Raw genomic sequence first — 17,232 nt, forward strand, 5'->3', positions numbered from 1 at the left:
AAAAGACTGGATGCCATGGTGCATTCATCAATAATGAGAAGTTGGGCCTTTTTAATAGTTTTAGCAACCTCATTGTTTATATCAAGTTTAGAAATTGAAGTTTCATTTAGTGGAATGGGTAATTTATATTGGGAATGAAAGGTGCTTTCACCGAGAAGTAAATTTGCAGCAATTCCTGTAGACACTGTGGGTAAAACAGTACTGCCACGACCTCTAATATAATGTATTAAAACTTTATAAAGATACGCCTCCATGCTCCGAGGGCTGGTTCCTGCCTCAAACCTCGCCCTCTCGGGAAACAGCTCGGGGAGGGCACAGCTGTGGCTAAGAGGACCCAGGACTCAGTGCGTCCATGCTCTGAGGGCGGGTTCCTGCCTGAAAACTCATCGCCCTCGTGGGAAACAGCTCGAGGGGGTGCAGCCATTTCCAAGACAACCCCTGCAGGACTGACTTCCTTCCGGTTGGTTGAGTCTCAGTCGTGATGTTACACCCAGGGTTTTTATATAAATAGATTTGAAATTTTTTCACAGTGAGAATGCATGATGTTTATAATTAGAAAAAGCAATAAAGTAGTTTCCATGGTGGGAATATGGGTATGTGTGACAACAAGCATGCAATCTAAAAATCCCTAAAGAAATGAAGAAGAGTCAGTTGTACTCAAAATAGTTAAAAGTGCCTTGGCAGTTAGTTGGAGCATCATCCCATACACCAAAATGTTAATAGAATTCAGGATTTTGTACTTTTCTATTGTTAATCCTCACTGGAGGATATTTTTCCATTGAGTTTTAGAAAGAATGGAGGGAGGAAGAGAGAGAGAGAGAGAGAGAGAGAGAGAGAGAGAGAGAAACATCGGTGTGAGAGAAATACATGGATTGGCTGCCTCCCACATGCATCTTGACAGGGCTGGGATGGCGCCCTTGATCAGAATCAAACCTGGGACCCTTCAATCAGAGGGCTGATGCTCTACTCACTAAGCTAAACCAGCCAGGGCAGGAATTTTTACTTTTTACAGGTTTTTGAAATATCTGAGTTTCCACAGTAAGTATTTTCAACATAAAACATTTAACATTTATTAATAGTGAAAGCAAGTAAGATAAATAAAATTATTCCTGGAAAAAGTCACTCATCTTCTAGATCTGCACTGTCCAATAAAATAGGTTAGGAGACTATCAAGCACATGATGTGTACCTGTTCTAATTGAGATATCCTGAGAGATAAAATATATACCAGACTCAGTGTCTATCTGGAGGACTTAGCATGAAAAAGAATATAAAATACCTAATTAGTATTGATCACTTGTTGAAGTAATTGATATATTGGATTAAATAAAATATACTATTAAAACTAATTTCACTTGCTTCTTTTTAGCTTTTTTTCATGTATAACTCACTATATTTGCACTAGACAATGCTGCTCTGAACAAAGAGAAGAAACGGGAGCTAATGAATTACTCTGGCATTATTCTTTACTTAATATAAACATTTCTATTTATATGTGTTTTTCTCAGTTACTTTCAGATTCTTTCTATCAAATACTTTAATTCAAAAACAAATTATCACATTTAAAAGGGAGAAATTAACAGGATACCATATTCAAAAGATCCAAAATGCCTCGTATTTTATTCGGAAGTTGTATCTCCAAAAGATTACACAACCTGGGGGAGGATAAGGGACTTTGCTTTGCTTGGAATTCAAACAAGGCTTCTAAATGTACTATATTTCTAAGTTGCTAAAAATTTTGTATATTAGTTAATGGAAACTAGGAATTCTTAAATTAGGGTCTAATTTTGCTTAGTTCCTCTTATTTTCTTTTGCATAAAATTTTTAATTTTTATAACATTACTGGTTATATTTAATCAGGGCTCTATTTAAACAGGCACGAGTTCAAAGTTTATATTCTGCCTTTAATAATGTGTACTCAGGCAGTATGCACTGAAAGGTAAATAAACAACCATTTATAAAATTACTACTTTCATCACATTTCCCACATTAACACTCTTACACAGCTTGTAATTAGGCAAATTATTTAATTATATTCAGTAACACGTCAAACTACTATCAAAAAATATCCAAATATTTCTATCCTGAAACAATACATTTTAAAAACCAAGAATATGTGACCTTGATTCCAATCTACCTGTTAGTGATACAAGGGAGGAAGTGTATGAATTGTGCAAAGGTTAATATTCTCATACAATAACTCAAATGGAAGAAAATTCCTTCATACAGCCTCTCTTTGGTATTAATGCTGTTACTTTCATGAACTGGAAGGGGATATTTTTTAAATTCCTTTCTCTAAAAAGAACGGAAAATTCTCATGTTATGACTTTATCATTCTCTTATTAATTCAGTACATATTAATTGTTTCTCCAAAAAGTAAGGCTTTGTACTAACATGCTATAAGGGATATAAATTAAAAACAGATATAGATCTTGCTAATAACAGCTTATAATACAATAGAGATGAGAAGTTGGCCCATTTCAATTTCCCCTCAACTAGAAAGTAGATAAAATATCAGGGTCAATAGTTAAGCCAGAAAAGTAGACAGTTTGGTTAAGAGAAGTTTCGAAATATGCTCTTCATGACTAATAATGACAACATTAACTTTTCCCTTTTAAAAAAAGAGGGAGAAAATTCAAATTTTTCACTACTTCAACATATGCTTTTATAATTTTATAATATGTACCACTGGTAAAGGTTAGGAAGAATATAAAGTATAAGGAAATTTTTTTTTGTTTTTCTTCTTCATTACTGGAAGTATTTCTATATTTTATTTAGTTGCATTCTTCATTTCTCTTAACAGAAATATTTACATGATTCTGTATTGGATAATTAGAAAAATAATACACAGGCTAAACAAAAGACAATATAATTCCATGCACTACTAAAGTCCAAGAGAACAAAACTCCGAAAATCTAGACTCTGGCAAAATTTCCCAACTTATGCCTTAACATGAGATTAGATAATATTCAACAATAAAATAATACAGTATGTACATAAATGTATTGATTGTTTCTGCCATAAAAAGCTAATATATAATACTGTGTAATGTTTACTAAGCACCAGGTAGTGTTCTAAGTGCTTCAAAAACACTAATTTTTAATCTTTATACAATTCAATGAAGTAGGTATTAACTTCACTTGACAGATAAGAAAACAGAGATGCAGAAAACCTAAGTAATTTGACCAAGAGTCACATAGCTGCAGAATTAGCAGGGCATTCCAATTTAGCCAGTCTCTCTCCACAATCATACTCAACCACTAAAGTATCTACCTCTACTGTAAATATTATGTATCCAAAGCTCTTAATTCTAAATCAAAAGAAAGGGTCTCTATTTTATACCAGAAAGAGAGGCATTTCTAAGAGTAGAAATTTAGAAATGGTTCATTTTGTAAAGTGTCACTTGATAATTTACAATTTAAATTGAAATTCATTATGTTAAAAGCTTTTTTCTCTTTGCAAACAAAGGCCTTCATGCAAAATTTCTTTTACATAGGGCTGATTTTATAGACACACACAGATTAAAACCTGTTTCATGAGATATAATGACTAATATTTTGAGTGCTTCCTATTTGCCAGACACTGTCCTAAGTGCTTTACACATTACTTCTTTTAATTCTCATAATCCTATAATTATGTAGTATATGGAACTACTCTAACGTACAGTTGAGGAGACTGAGGTATGAGAAGGTTAAATAACTTGTCTAAGGCCAGACAGCAAGAGGTGGCTTTTGGACCCAGACCAGTCTGATTCCAGAACCCACATTCTTAACAATTTTACTATATTAATTTGTCAAGATAAGAAATTTTTAAAGAATTATTACTTTCTCCAAAAGTTCTTAATATAAACACTCAAGAAAAATAATCACTTATAATTTAATCAAGGTATTAAGTGTTTTTCCTTTTAACCATAAGTGAGAAGAAGCACAATGGAACATTAATTTTTACACATACTACTGTTTTGTTTTTCTTAAATTTATATTATCAAAATTGTTACCAAGCTCACAAACTTCAGAAAAATGTATAATGAGCAAATCATTTCAAACACTGGAAGTATTTAATTCTGGTTTGACCTTAGAAGACCACAATCTATTGGTCTTTCAGTGGGTACATAGAAAACAAGCTAGAACATAGAGACAAAATATAAGGGAGAAAAGGGGTAAAATGCCATTTAATGTATGGGATTTTGTGATAATATACAAATACATATGGTTAAGATAGATCATCTGAAGCAAATATGTATATTAACAAATAATTATAACAAGAAATATATAATCGTTTGTTAGCGTATCAGCATGGGAGTACAGCATTGAGAATCATAAAGATTACCCAAAAAAGTGGAGGAAGGCTTCACAGAGAAGGCATTAATTTTTTTAACAGGTAACTGTTTCCATAAAAACTAAAATATAATTTGGAAAATTCATACTTAATTCATTAATGATGAATTTACCAGTCAAAAGAGTCTGGTGATTACTTTTAAATCTCTAAAAATCATGACAAATTAAAATTAGCTTTTAAAAATAGGTAGATTGCCCTAACCGGTTTGGCTCAATGGACAGAGCGTCGGCCTGCAGACTGAAAGGTCCCAGGTTTGATTCAGGTCAAGGGCATGTACCTTGGTTGCGGGCACATCCCCAGTGGGAGGTGTGCAGGAGGCAGCTGATTGATGTTTCTCTCTCAACGATGTTTCTAACTCTCTCACCCTGCCTCTCTGTAAAAAATCAATAAAATATATATTTTTTAAAAAATAGGTAGATCATGCCCTAGCCAGTATGGCTCAATGGATAGAGCACTGACCTGCAGACTAAAGGGACCCCGGTTCGATTCTGGTCAAGGGCACATGCCCAGGTTGAAGGCTTGATCCCCAGTGGGGAGCATGCAGGAGGCAGCTAATCAATGATTCTCTCTCATCATTGATGTTTCTATCTCTCTCTCCCTATTCCTTCCTCTCTGAAATTAAAAATATTTTTAAAAATAAAAATAAAAACAGGTAGATCACATAACAATTAAAATGTAACTTATAGCAAAATTAAATACAGTAACAATTTAGAACGACCTATTAAGTTAGCTGCCCATTTCTTTGATTTCATTTAGCATTGATCTGACTCACTGTGGAAGGTTACATTCGTACAAGTTTACACAGTTTAATGATTAACTATAGTCACCTGCCAACCTTATGTGGCAAACAGTGGTATATATAGAGTTCAGAAATCTAGGTCTGCTTGGAAGAGAAAACTTGTCCCAAATTGCTTGAAATTGACTAATTAAGATAAAATGTACACGATTAAGCTCTTTCTTTTTATTATTCCTCTAGTTATCTCTTCCAGAATTGACCAAGACTATTATTCACCATTTGATTCTATATCTCCACAGCCAAAATCAAGATTTGCTATGTTAGATGATGTAAAAATTTTAGCCAATGGTCTTCTTCAATTAGGGCATGGTCTTAAAGACTTTGTCCATAAGACTAAGGGCCAAATTAATGACATATTTGAAAAACTCAACATATTTGATCAGTCTTTCTACGATCTATCACTGCAAACTAATGAAATAAAAGAAGAAGAAAAGAAACTTAGAACAACTACATCCAAACTACAAGTCAAAAATGAAGAAGTGAAGAATATGTCACTTGAACTCAACTCAAAACTTGAAAACGTCCTAGAAGAAAAAATTCTACTTCAACAAAAAGTGAGGTATTTGGAAGAGCAATTAACCAATTTAATTAAAAATCAACCTGAAATTCAGGAACACCCAGAGGTAACTTCACTTAAAGTAAGTAGAAACCAAAAAGTGTTCATGATTATGTTTAAATGTGTATTGTTTAAAAAAAATATTTAAAATAAGCTACTTTAAATACTTTGTTGCACAACTGAAATACTGTATTTTTTTTTAAGAAGAAAAGCCTCCAGGAAATAAAATTTTCCATTATAATTTTCAGTTAGTTTTTGTTTCCCTAACATTAAATATGAAAATGAAAATTATAACATTACAGTTAAATAATAAAATATGGAACACAATATTGCACATTGTTGGAGGCAAGAAAAATGTTAAAGGAATCTAACTTGAAATTATTCTTCCATTTTTAAAATAAATAAAAGTGATACAGTAAATGGTAAAGATTTATTTCTATTAAAATACAGGGTTGGGGGGCTTGTTTTGTTTTTTTATTTAATTGAAGTAGTTTAAAGTTCAGGAAATCAGATTTTAGAGATGGTACATTTATAAAAAAACATTTTAAAAAGTATGCACTATTTGAAAGAAGCACACAAGAGTAAAATAATTACCTATATTTATTTTTCTAATCTACTATTAGCTTTAAAAATTAGACTGTGATAGTGTTATAATAAATAAAAAAATTTAACAAAAATGAAAAAAGAAACTTCTAACCAACCTATACCCTATGTCCAGACTTTTGTAGAACAGCAAGATAACAGCATCAAAGACCTTCTCCAGACTGTGGAAGAGCAATATAGACAATTAAACCAACAGCATAGTCAAATAAAAGAAATAGAAAATCAGGTAAGTCGATATTTTAATGGTATATCCAATCTTTTACATAAACTTTAGGTTTATGAAAACACTGAACCCTAAAATTACTTTAAATAACTATAGCTGAAGAGTGAGTAAAAGGATCACATCAGCATAATTGTTAATCTTGCAGGCTCTGAAGCTGATAAACTTACCAGGGTTTGAATCTTGAGTCTAAAATTTTTGTGTGACCTTCAATAAATTACTTAACCCCTTTGCCTCTCACTTTCCTCACTCACTCTATGGAGATAGTATTAAGAAAATATCTTATAGGATTGTTATGAGAAAAAAGGATTGATTCATATAAAGTATGTCCTCAATATAACAGCCAAAGCGATTATTAAAATTTAAATTAGATCATGTCTCTCTGTTCAAAATCCTACAATGGCTTCTCGCCTCACTCACAGGCCTGTCACTGACTTCACCTCTTCTACTCTAGTCACATAAGCCTCTTCACTGTTACCGAAAGACTTCAAAGATGCGGCCATCTCAGGGCCTCTGCCTTGCTGTTCCCCGCCTGGAGCGCTCTTCTCCCTGGTTCTGCAAGGCCCATTCTCATTTCCTTTGGGCCTTTCCAAATACAGAATTCTCAATGAAGTCTTCTTGGGTCACTTAAAAATTAGAATCCCCTACTTCCATCCTTGAAACCTGCTACCTCCTTCATTACTCTTTTTTTCCTTAGCATCTACCTCTATTTAACATAATATACTTTTTAGTTATTTATTTTGTCTGTCCCTGCACTAGTATGTAAGCTCCATGAGTACAGGAATCTTCTTCCATTTTTAAAACTGCTGTTGCCTCAGAATATAGCACACTGTCTGACACTTACTAGGCATTTAATAAATATATGTTGAATTAATAAAGGTAATGACATAGCACAAAAAAGTCAATAAAAACTTTCTATTAGAAACTGTGTACCTGATAATTACGTTTAATTCCCAACAATAAAATTAATCTACAATGTAAACAACTGGCTAGGTAAGAAAAATACCTATTTAGAATAAACCTGTCAGAATCTAAGCATTCCAATATATACCACTAGAGGCCCAGTGCATGGATTTGTGCATCGGTGGGGTCCCTTGGCCTGGCCTGCAGGGATCGGGCCAAAACAGACTCTCCAACATCCCCAGAGGGGTCCCAGGTTGGGAGAGGGCACAAGCCAGGCTGAGGGATGCCACCGGTGCATGATCGGGGCTGGTGAGGGACCGCAGGAGGGCTCCAGGGCATGTCCGGACCATCTCACACAGTACCAATCAGCCGGACCCTAGCAGCAAGCTAACCTGCTGGTCAGAGCATCTGTCCCCTGATGGTCAGTGCACATCATAACGACTGGTCCAACGGTCAGACACTTAGCTTATTAGGCTTTTATTATATAGGTTAGTTTGAAATATTAATTAATAATACTATTAAACAGTCATTCAAGAGGGTTCAAAAATAACAGACTTGGAGAATGGATTAAAAAATAGTTGCCAAGAATTATAGAACAAATATTATTACCAATTTCCAGTAAACCAACATACCATTATATGTTTCAGTAATTACGTGACATTAATTTTAGTAGGTTATTTTTGCTAATTTATGAATCATAATTTGGTAGATTATTTTTTGAAAATTTTCCAGTTTCTTTGGCAAGTAGTTTTGATTTCCATAATTTCATTCTTATTTTGTTATTTTTCTAAATTATTTTTCCTATATCTTTTATTATGATTAAAAGAACCTCTTGACATAAAAAAAACTAACTAGTAAAAGAAAATATTATATACATACTCTGCTTTTCTCAGACAATCAATAAGAAGAGTTTTCAGCCTATAAATTGCAAACCTAGCAAACATTAAATAAGCTGTTATTGCTAAACTCACAGGACAATGAAATATTGAAAATATTGAAAGTAAATAAGGCTGCCAATTTGTTACCTTCACAGATATGTTTACATGTCAAAAACTATCAGAAGGCAGCCTTGCTTGAATTATATGCTGTCTTAAAGGCAGGTCTGAGAAACAATAAAATCTGCAAATGGGAATTAATAAATTTAAAATCTGCCTTGCTATTGATTACAACATATATTCTATTCAGATAAATAAACAGAACATATTAAAATATTTATACAAAGTCTCTGCCTTTGGTCTTGATGTCTCTTTGCCTTCCTCTTTCTGTCACATTTTAATTCATTAAATAATGTGCCTAATTAATTATTTTTAGAACAGATCTGTATAATCTGTATAGCATCATTTATCCCTCTTAAAAATCAAAAGCAAAACCTGACAGGTGTGGTTTAGTGGTTGAGTGTCAACCAATGAACCAGGAGATCACAGTTCAATGCCTGGTCAGAGCACAGGGTTGCAGGCTCCACCCCCAGTGGTGGGGAGAGGTACAGGAGGCAGCTGATTTAATGATTCTCATCATTGATGTTTATATCTCTTCTCCTTCTCCCTCTCTCTAAAATCAATAAAATATATTTTTTAAAAACCAAAAGCAATAACACATTATGAATTAAAAGATACATGCAAGCTGTACTTTTAATATCCTCACTCAGATTCCCCTAACTGTATATTCAGTATCATTTTTAAAAAAGTACATTTATATTCTTTTATCAGTTAAGAAGAACTGGTATTCAAGAATCCACAGAAAATTCTCTTTCTTCAAAACCAAGAGCACCCAGAACTACTCCCTCTCTTCACTTAAATGAAACAAAAAATGTACAACATGATGGTAAGATAATTTGGTTTCCTTCCTAAAGCTATTATCAACTTCTTCTTCCATCACAAAATCTCTATTCTCAGGGCCTGTTCTAGACTAAAAGAGAGTAAAGAGACAAAGCTACCCAATACAATGTCAACCTAAATTGGATCCTGATGTTTCAGTCTTTTTAACCCTATAAAATACATTCTTAAAATAATCAGAGATATATGAATATAGACTTGATATTAGATAATATGGAATTATTATTAATTTTCTTAGATGTAATAGTGGTATTATAGTCATGTAAAAGAATAATCTCATGGTAATAACTATTTTGGCATTCTTTGCATAACATGCTATCTAATAAAAATGCTTAGCATAAAGTACTTCTTCAGTAGTACATTAATTTCAGTAAAACATTACTGAAGAAGGCTCAAGGCTACATTCACTATAAATCCATAAAATGTCAAGATCCCAAGCTCTAAAGATATTGTTCTTATTACTATATCTTATGTAGTAACATTTTGTTGATTCTAGATAAAGTTAACCAATAAACTCTGGGTACAGTTAATAGTTATAAGTGTGATGGAGAAAAATTTAGGCAAAGGTACCACCATTTATAACAAAGGTGAACATACAAGTGGCATCTATTCCATTAGACCCAGCGACTCTCAAGTTTTTAATGTCTACTGTGATGTTAAATCAGGTAAAACTAGCCTACAAAGAAAACAGACAATAGTTAGTTCATGTTACTTACTACCTATTAGTAATACTGATCCTGTCATTTTTATTCTAAATATATATCAAATGAAATATATATAACCTGAGTAATAGTTATATAGACCTAATACTTATATTTGTTTTTTTAATATAGGTACTTATGCATATATTAAATACTTTTCATAAAATAATCTAAAATGACTATTGTCAATACGTTTAAGACAAACTCATTAGTTATCCTTTATTTAATATATTGACCATAATAAATAATAAAGTAATAGCAGTAATAATTATCTTACACAGCCACCAATCAAAACCAAACCAAGTAAAAGTCTTTTGTTAAATCTATCAGCATCAATCTACTAAAAATGCACTGTTGTTCACTGTATTCAGGTAGTTCCTGGACATTAATTCAACACCGAATAGATGGATCACAAAACTTCAATGAAACTTGGGAAAACTACAAATATGGTTTTGGGCGGCTTGATGGTAAGGTGACTTCATATTCATTCATTTACTTGTTAAAAATATTTATTTATTATAGGCTGGGCATTAGGAATGTAACAATGAATGAGAACAGTCCCGGCCTTCATAGGACTTAACAGTTACACGTGTTAGTAATTATACTTATTATGTATTTATTTAAATTATACTACTCAAAACTAGATGTCTGCTCTTAAGTATACTTATCATAATTTAATTTGATGGCTTCTAATAATCATAATTATTAAAAAACAATTATAATTAAATGCTATATATTTTGATACATGGTAAATGCTATGAATGGCGAAGAAAACCATCCTTATCACTAGTCACTATTTTCTTATTAACATCTTAGATATCAATTATTGGAGGATGTAAGAGGTGAAGCTGTCAGATGTACAGTATAAACCGTTTAGATTTCAATTATTTAAATAATATAAATGTATACTATAAGATGTGTTTAAAATAAATTAATTCTCCAAAGTATTATACTTTGATCACAGAATAAAATTAGTAAATAAGATAAAAAATAAAATTAGTAAAATAAAAAGAGGTTTACATGTTATAGAATCCATGAATGATGTACAAGTAAACATTTATAAAATGGAAAATATTCATCATTTTATCAAATTTTTAAACACTCAATACTATTTGAGCATTAAAAATCTTTTTGTATTCAAACTACCAGCTAAATCCCTAACTAAAAGGTATATTCAGCAATGTTTTGTAGCTTCAAATCTTCTAGTAGTAAGAATGAATCAACCCCAAAATAAAAGGCTGACAGTTAATTTCAAAGTACTCATTTATTTTGGAAAGAAGATAAGCCGCTTACAATGCATTCCAAAGCTTATACATGAGTAAGTGCCCAATATATGGCTCTGTTCATATCTTTAAATTAGGTTTTCTTATATTAACTCACTGGAAGCACACAGGAAATCAGTTTTGGTACCACATTTCTATTTCTCAAGTATGCCATTTTCCACCCACTGGTGGTAGTTGTTATTTGCTTGGTGTTGAAAAGCCAACTTTTCCTTGCTTCCTGGTTTCTAGCTATAGCAAAACTGATTGAACACTGTTGACAGTAATCTTAATGTTTAGCCTGTCTTTGTCAGCCTTCCCATTAAATTATGTTTGAGATTTTAAAAAAAGTAAGGTAGTTGTAGTTGCAATTCTTAAAAAGAACTCTCTTAGTAATTCAATATCCACAGAAAATTTTGACATTTTCCTTAAATATTTTAATAAAAAGGGTTGTGATATTTAAAAAACATCTATCTGTATTTATGTTATTTTTAAATCCAAATAAAAATAATTTTTTTCAATTATAGAGAAAAGTTATTAAAATTATACTCTTTAACTTTAAATGTTTTTAAATTTTTATTTTCTTCTTTTTCTACCAACAACATATATATCAAGCAATTGTCAAAGGCCAAGATTATATCTAAGAAAAATGACTTATCATCCAGGTCTCTGGAAATACTTAACAAATCTCTTCATAGTATATGGTATTAATAAACAGTTGATAGTAAAGCCAGTACAGATAATATTTTACCAATGATCAGACCTAAAAATGTCTAAATAGCCTAATATGTTTAACCCATGAACTGTGGCTCACAATATCCATTTGAGAAAAAATAATCAGACTTAGGCAAGCCTATAATATTTTTAACATTTTTGTACATGTAACGATCTTCAATAAAATAGTTTCAAAAAGAAATATTTTAAGAGACTCTAAAATAACTAAGGAATTTGAGACTAAAACAACTCATTTATTTACACTAGTAAAAAACTTTATCAAAAAAAAAAGTCATTACCTAATCTGCAGTTAACAATCCACAGATTTTTACCACTTTTCTTTTCAGGAGAATTTTGGTTGGGTCTAGAGAAGATATACTCCATAGTAAAGCAATCTAATTACATTTTACGAATTGAACTAGAAGATTGGAAAGGCACCAAGCATTATATTGAATATTCTTTTCACTTGGGAAATCATGAAACCAACTATAAACTACACCTAGTTGAGATTACTGGCAATGTACCCAGTACACTCCTGGTAAACAAAGATTTGGTGTTTTCTACTTGGGATCACAGAGCAAAAGGACACTTCAATTGTCCAGAAAGTTATTCAGGTATCTTTTCCTAATATCAATACTTTGTTTTTCTATGTTCACACTATCTTCCTAAAGTATCTACAATGCCAACTCTTTAAAAACTGAATCCCAAATAATCACTTTTCTACAGGTAAAACATATCTTAACATGTGTTAATGTAAGTATTATTAGCACAAATAACATCTTAATATAAGTATCATATTAAGTGTTATATTAAGTGCTAACTTGTGTGTTTTTTACTTTTAGCCTTGCTCAGATATTTATTTTTGATGGAGTATATGAGTCTTGTACAGATTATCCTATATAATAAAAGGGTAATATGCAAATCGACCGAACGGTGGAACGACCGGTTGCTATGGCACGCACTGACCAACAGGGGGCAAACACTCAACACAGGAGCGCCCCCTGGTGGTCAGTGCACTCCCACAGAAGGAGCGCCGCTCAGCCACAAGCCGGGCTATTGGCTGGCGAGTGCAGTGGCGGGAGCCCCTCCCCCCTCCCCCTCTCCCGCCTCCATGGAGCACTAAGGATGTCCGACTGCTGACTTAGGCCCACTCCCATTGGGGAACGGGCCTAAGCCGGCAGTCGGACATCGCCCAAGGGCTCCCGGACTGCTAAAGGGCGCAGGCTGGGTTGAGGGGACCCCCCACCCCGAGTGCACGAATGTTGTGCACCAGGCCTCTAGTTTATAAAGATACATGCATACAATACTGTCATATTTATAAGAAATAAAGATATACTTCATGTGGAAATACAGTAACAATAACTACATACAAGTTTCTATCCATTCAATTGCATATCTATCTTCTTTAGGAGGCTGGTGGTGGCATGATGTATGTGAAGAAAACAACCTAAATGGTAAATATAACAAGCCAAGAGCAAAATCTAAGCCAGAGAGGAGAAGAGGAATATGTTGGAAGTCTCAAAATGGAAGGTTATACTCCATCAAATCAACCAAAATGTTGATCCACCCAAAAGATTCATAAAGCTCTGACTGAACTAAGGCAAATTAAAAAGCCAATAAATTAAACATTAAAATCGCCCCAAGATACTGTGGTTTAATCATCTGATATTAAATAGAAGGCTTTAGAAAAAATTATTTTAAAGCCACTGTTGATTTAAGATTAAACATATTATCACATCACCTAAAAGAATACCACTTACCTTCTTAATCAAATTCTCATATCATTTATTCATTTATTTTGTGATATGGAAATCAATTTTAACTAATGCGTAAATTTTTAAACCAGCTAGGGCTTAAATAATTTTTTAAAATATAAGCTTACAAAGAGACTTTTATTTTAAAAGTCATTATGTGGGCTACTTTCACAACCTCCTCAGTTAAAAAAGACTAGTTTCTTTGTTAGAATTCTAAACTTCAGTAAGTATTAAAAACTACAGGTATATAGTTTTTAAATACTGTAATACGTACTCTTTAATTAAAAACTAAAATTCATAGTACATGTAAAAATCTATATGAATTTTTAAACTGATGCTTTGCCCTAACCGGTTTGGCTCAGTGGATAGAGCATCGGCCTGCGGACTCAAGGGTCCTAGGTTCAATTCCAGCCAAGGGCATGTACGTTGGTTGTGGGCATATCCCCAGTAGGGGGTGTGCAGGAGGCAGCAGATCGATGTTTCTCTCTTATCGATGTTTCCAACTCTCTATCCCTCTCCTTTCCTCTCTGAAAAAATAAATAAAATATATTTTAAAAAAACAAAACAAAAAACCTTTAAACTGATGCTTCATTTTGCTACAAAAGAATTTGGAATATTTAAATGTTTGGTATGCTTTATTTATGAAGTGATATGAAACACTGTATTGAAATAGGTGCATTGTCTTAAATTCAGTAGTTCATGATTACTAAGTCATATTGACTTTAATATAGGTGCCATGTACCTTAACATATATTATCTAACTTATCTATAATATATATATTTTATTATATATATATATTTTTTTAATTGATTTGAGAGGAAGGGAGATGAGAGAGAGAGAGAGAAACATCAATGATGAGAGAGAATCATTGACTGGCTGCCTTCTGTACGCTCCACACCAGGGATCAAGGCCGAAACTGGGGCATATGCCCTGACCAGGAATTGAATGGTGACCTCCTGTATCACAGGTCAACGCTCAACCACTGAGCCGTGCCAACTGGGCTAATGTATACATTTAATATACTTTAATACTTAATACTGTGAAAACAAAACATTTTAAGGTATCATATCATAATATAATAAGAATGAATGTATTTGTTCCGTGGCCAGTGTGGCGCAGTTGGTTGGGCATCATCCCATGCACCAAGAGGTTCCAGGCTTAATTCCTGGTCAGGGCACATGTCTAGTTTGCAGGCTTGATCCCAGTAGGGGGCATGTAGGAGGCAACCGATCAATGTTTCTCTCTCTCTCTCTCTCTCTCTTTCTCTCTCTCTCTCTCTCTCTCTCTTCCCCCTTCCTGTCTCTCTAAACATCAATAAAAATATTTTTTTTAAAATAATTAATGTATTTGTGACATCAACTTAAATAATGTATTCTCCCTGGACATAGTGCGAATCTAATACCTATGTGTAGGCTTTCAAAACGAATTAAAAATCATTCAAGTTACTGAATGTTTAAACAGCCTGAGTCATGAATATGTATGTTTCCAAATTCAATAGACTCAGTCCCCTAATTTATAGAAATTTAAATTCTTGCAGTTTTTTATTTACATCCAATAGAAGTACAATTGTTATTTCTAATTTAAGTAATTTAAATTCTAAATCTTCCAGGATTATTAGATGTAAAATTTTTGACAATCACATCACTTGTCAGTATTCAGTTTTAAATGTTTTTAAAGAAACTACCAAAGGGGAAATAAAATTTTGAATTAAATACAGTTTTCAAAGGATACAGTATCCAAGTTATATAGTGATTTACCTTAGCTAATAAATATTGAACATTATATATTTCAAATTACCCAGTATATGTGTCATACATAAACAATATATGACATATATAAATATGTATGATCTATATGTATCCTACAGAAACATTTTATTCCAAGAAAAAGCACAAAAGAATACGGGGAAGAATAAGTTTTAGTTTTCAGAACCACAGCCAAACTGTCAAAATTGATTTTGTAGAGCCAGAACACCAAAACAGCTTTTTTAAAGAAAAAATTGAAAGCTTTCAAATGCAAAATAATGTATTTAACATACCAATTACTTTCTCTATTTGTTTTTCCTTTTTATGTTATTGTTGTTAATCCTCACCTGAGGGTATTTCTCCATTGATTTTTTAAGGAGAGTGGAAGAGAGGCAAAGACAAAGGGAAACATCAATATGAGAGGAACACATCAATTGGTTGCCTCCTGCATGAGCCCCTACCAGGACCTCAGGGCCCCAGGGCCCCAGGACCCCAGGGCCTGAGCCCAGCAGGGGCAGGGAGGAGCCTGCAACAAAAGTATGTGCTCTTGACCCTTTTGGTCCACAAGTCAGGTGACCCTCTATCCACTGAGCCAAACCACAATTTGTTTTTCAATTTTTAACAATTCTCTGACAATATGTTTCATTTTGTTCCCTTTGGAAGTACTATTAGTTTTTTTCTGCTTTAAATATAAAGCTCAAATTGAGAGATCATTCTGGTATATAAAGAGAAAGAATTTTCTCCTTTATTATTCACAAAATCGAGTCTTCTGTCCTCACTACTTGCCAAAGTGTTGTAATTTCACTACTAACTCACATGTCAAATCTAAAGGACTCTACCCAGTCCGCATAACCTTTGATCTCCCTACTTACTAATAACAATATTCTTTTTTCAAATTTGACCCTCATTTTGCTTCCATAATATTACACTCTCTGAGAATTATTCCTACCTTGAATCCATCTTTATAGTCCTATTCCCTGCCAGTATTTAGAATTGTAGGCCAATGACCAATCTTCAATCATTTGTTCTACTCTGACCTTCCAGAAATTCAATCTACTCTCATAGACTCATTTATTTTTTATGAATAAAGTTCTGGAATCTGCATATTATTCCAGCTCTCTCTCCAATTCCCCTACCTGCCATTTCTCCTTTCAATATCCTACAATTTCCTCAAATTCAAAATATCAAATAACAAATTCATCAATGCCTTATTACCTCTGCCAGTCCTTCCTCCCTTCTTACCCTATCCAGTGGTCAGCAAACTCATTAGTCAACAGAGCCAAATATCAACAGTACAATGATTGAAATTTCTTTTGAGAGCCAAATTTTTTAAACTTAAACTATATAGGTAGGTACATTTTTATTAACTTAATTAGGGTACTCCTAAGGCTTGGGAAGAGCCACACTCAAGGGGCCAAAGAGCCGCATGTGGCTCGAGAGCCGCAGTTTGCCGACCATGGCCCTATCCCACTCTCCTCCTTACTTCATTATATCCTAACTAGAAGCCTGAAGCATGAAATTCGTGCAAGGGCCTTGGCCCTCGCAGCCTCGGCCAGTCCTCGCAGTCCCGGCTTCATCCAGATGGTCGTTCTGCTGTTCGGTCTAATTAGCATATTAGCTCTTTATTATATAGGACTAGAGGCCCGGTGCACAAAACTTTGTGCACTCAGGGGAAGGGGGGGTCCCTCAGCCCGGCCTGTGCCCTCTAGCAGTCTGGGACCCCTTGGGAGATAACGACCTGATGGCTTAGGCCTGCTCCTGAGTGGCAGAGGGCAGGCCCAATCCCTAGGTGCAGCCCAGGTCAGTCTCCC

The 17,232-nt window shown here is 33.6% G+C and overlaps 2 protein-coding genes across 2 annotated transcripts in view; one reads left to right on the forward strand and one right to left on the reverse strand.

Moving 5' to 3' along the window:
• The window catches only part of DOCK7 (dedicator of cytokinesis 7), a 166,078-nt gene that overhangs the window by 102,672 nt on the left and 46,174 nt on the right, over positions 1–17,232 (reverse strand). The window lies entirely within an intron of this gene.
• Positions 5,220–13,557, forward strand: ANGPTL3 (angiopoietin like 3). Its single transcript, XM_006773219.2, has 8 exons — positions 5,220–5,771; positions 6,408–6,518; positions 9,122–9,241; positions 9,349–9,358; positions 9,814–9,912; positions 10,320–10,415; positions 12,269–12,535; positions 13,331–13,557. The coding sequence occupies exons 1-8, from the start codon at positions 5,274–5,276 to the stop codon at positions 13,501–13,503; spliced, it is 1,374 nt and encodes a 457-aa protein (XP_006773282.1). The 5' UTR covers positions 5,220–5,273; the 3' UTR covers positions 13,504–13,557.

Source organism: Myotis davidii, unplaced genomic scaffold (assembly GCF_000327345.1).
Source record: "Myotis davidii unplaced genomic scaffold, ASM32734v1 scaffold205, whole genome shotgun sequence".
In the NCBI taxonomy this organism is placed as follows: Eukaryota; Metazoa; Chordata; class Mammalia; order Chiroptera; family Vespertilionidae; genus Myotis; species Myotis davidii.

Excerpts from the sequence above, each read along its gene's own strand:
- ANGPTL3 (XM_006773219.2), top strand. The coding sequence starts at position 5,274 with ATGTACACGATTAAGCTCTTTCTTTTTATTATTCCTCTAGTTATCTCT. Across the intron at positions 9,913-10,319 it reads CTACTGTGATGTTAAATCAG|GTAGTTCCTGGACATTAATT; the intron begins GTAAAACTAGCC and ends CACTGTATTCAG. Across the intron at positions 12,536-13,330 it reads TTGTCCAGAAAGTTATTCAG|GAGGCTGGTGGTGGCATGAT; the intron begins GTATCTTTTCCT and ends TATCTTCTTTAG.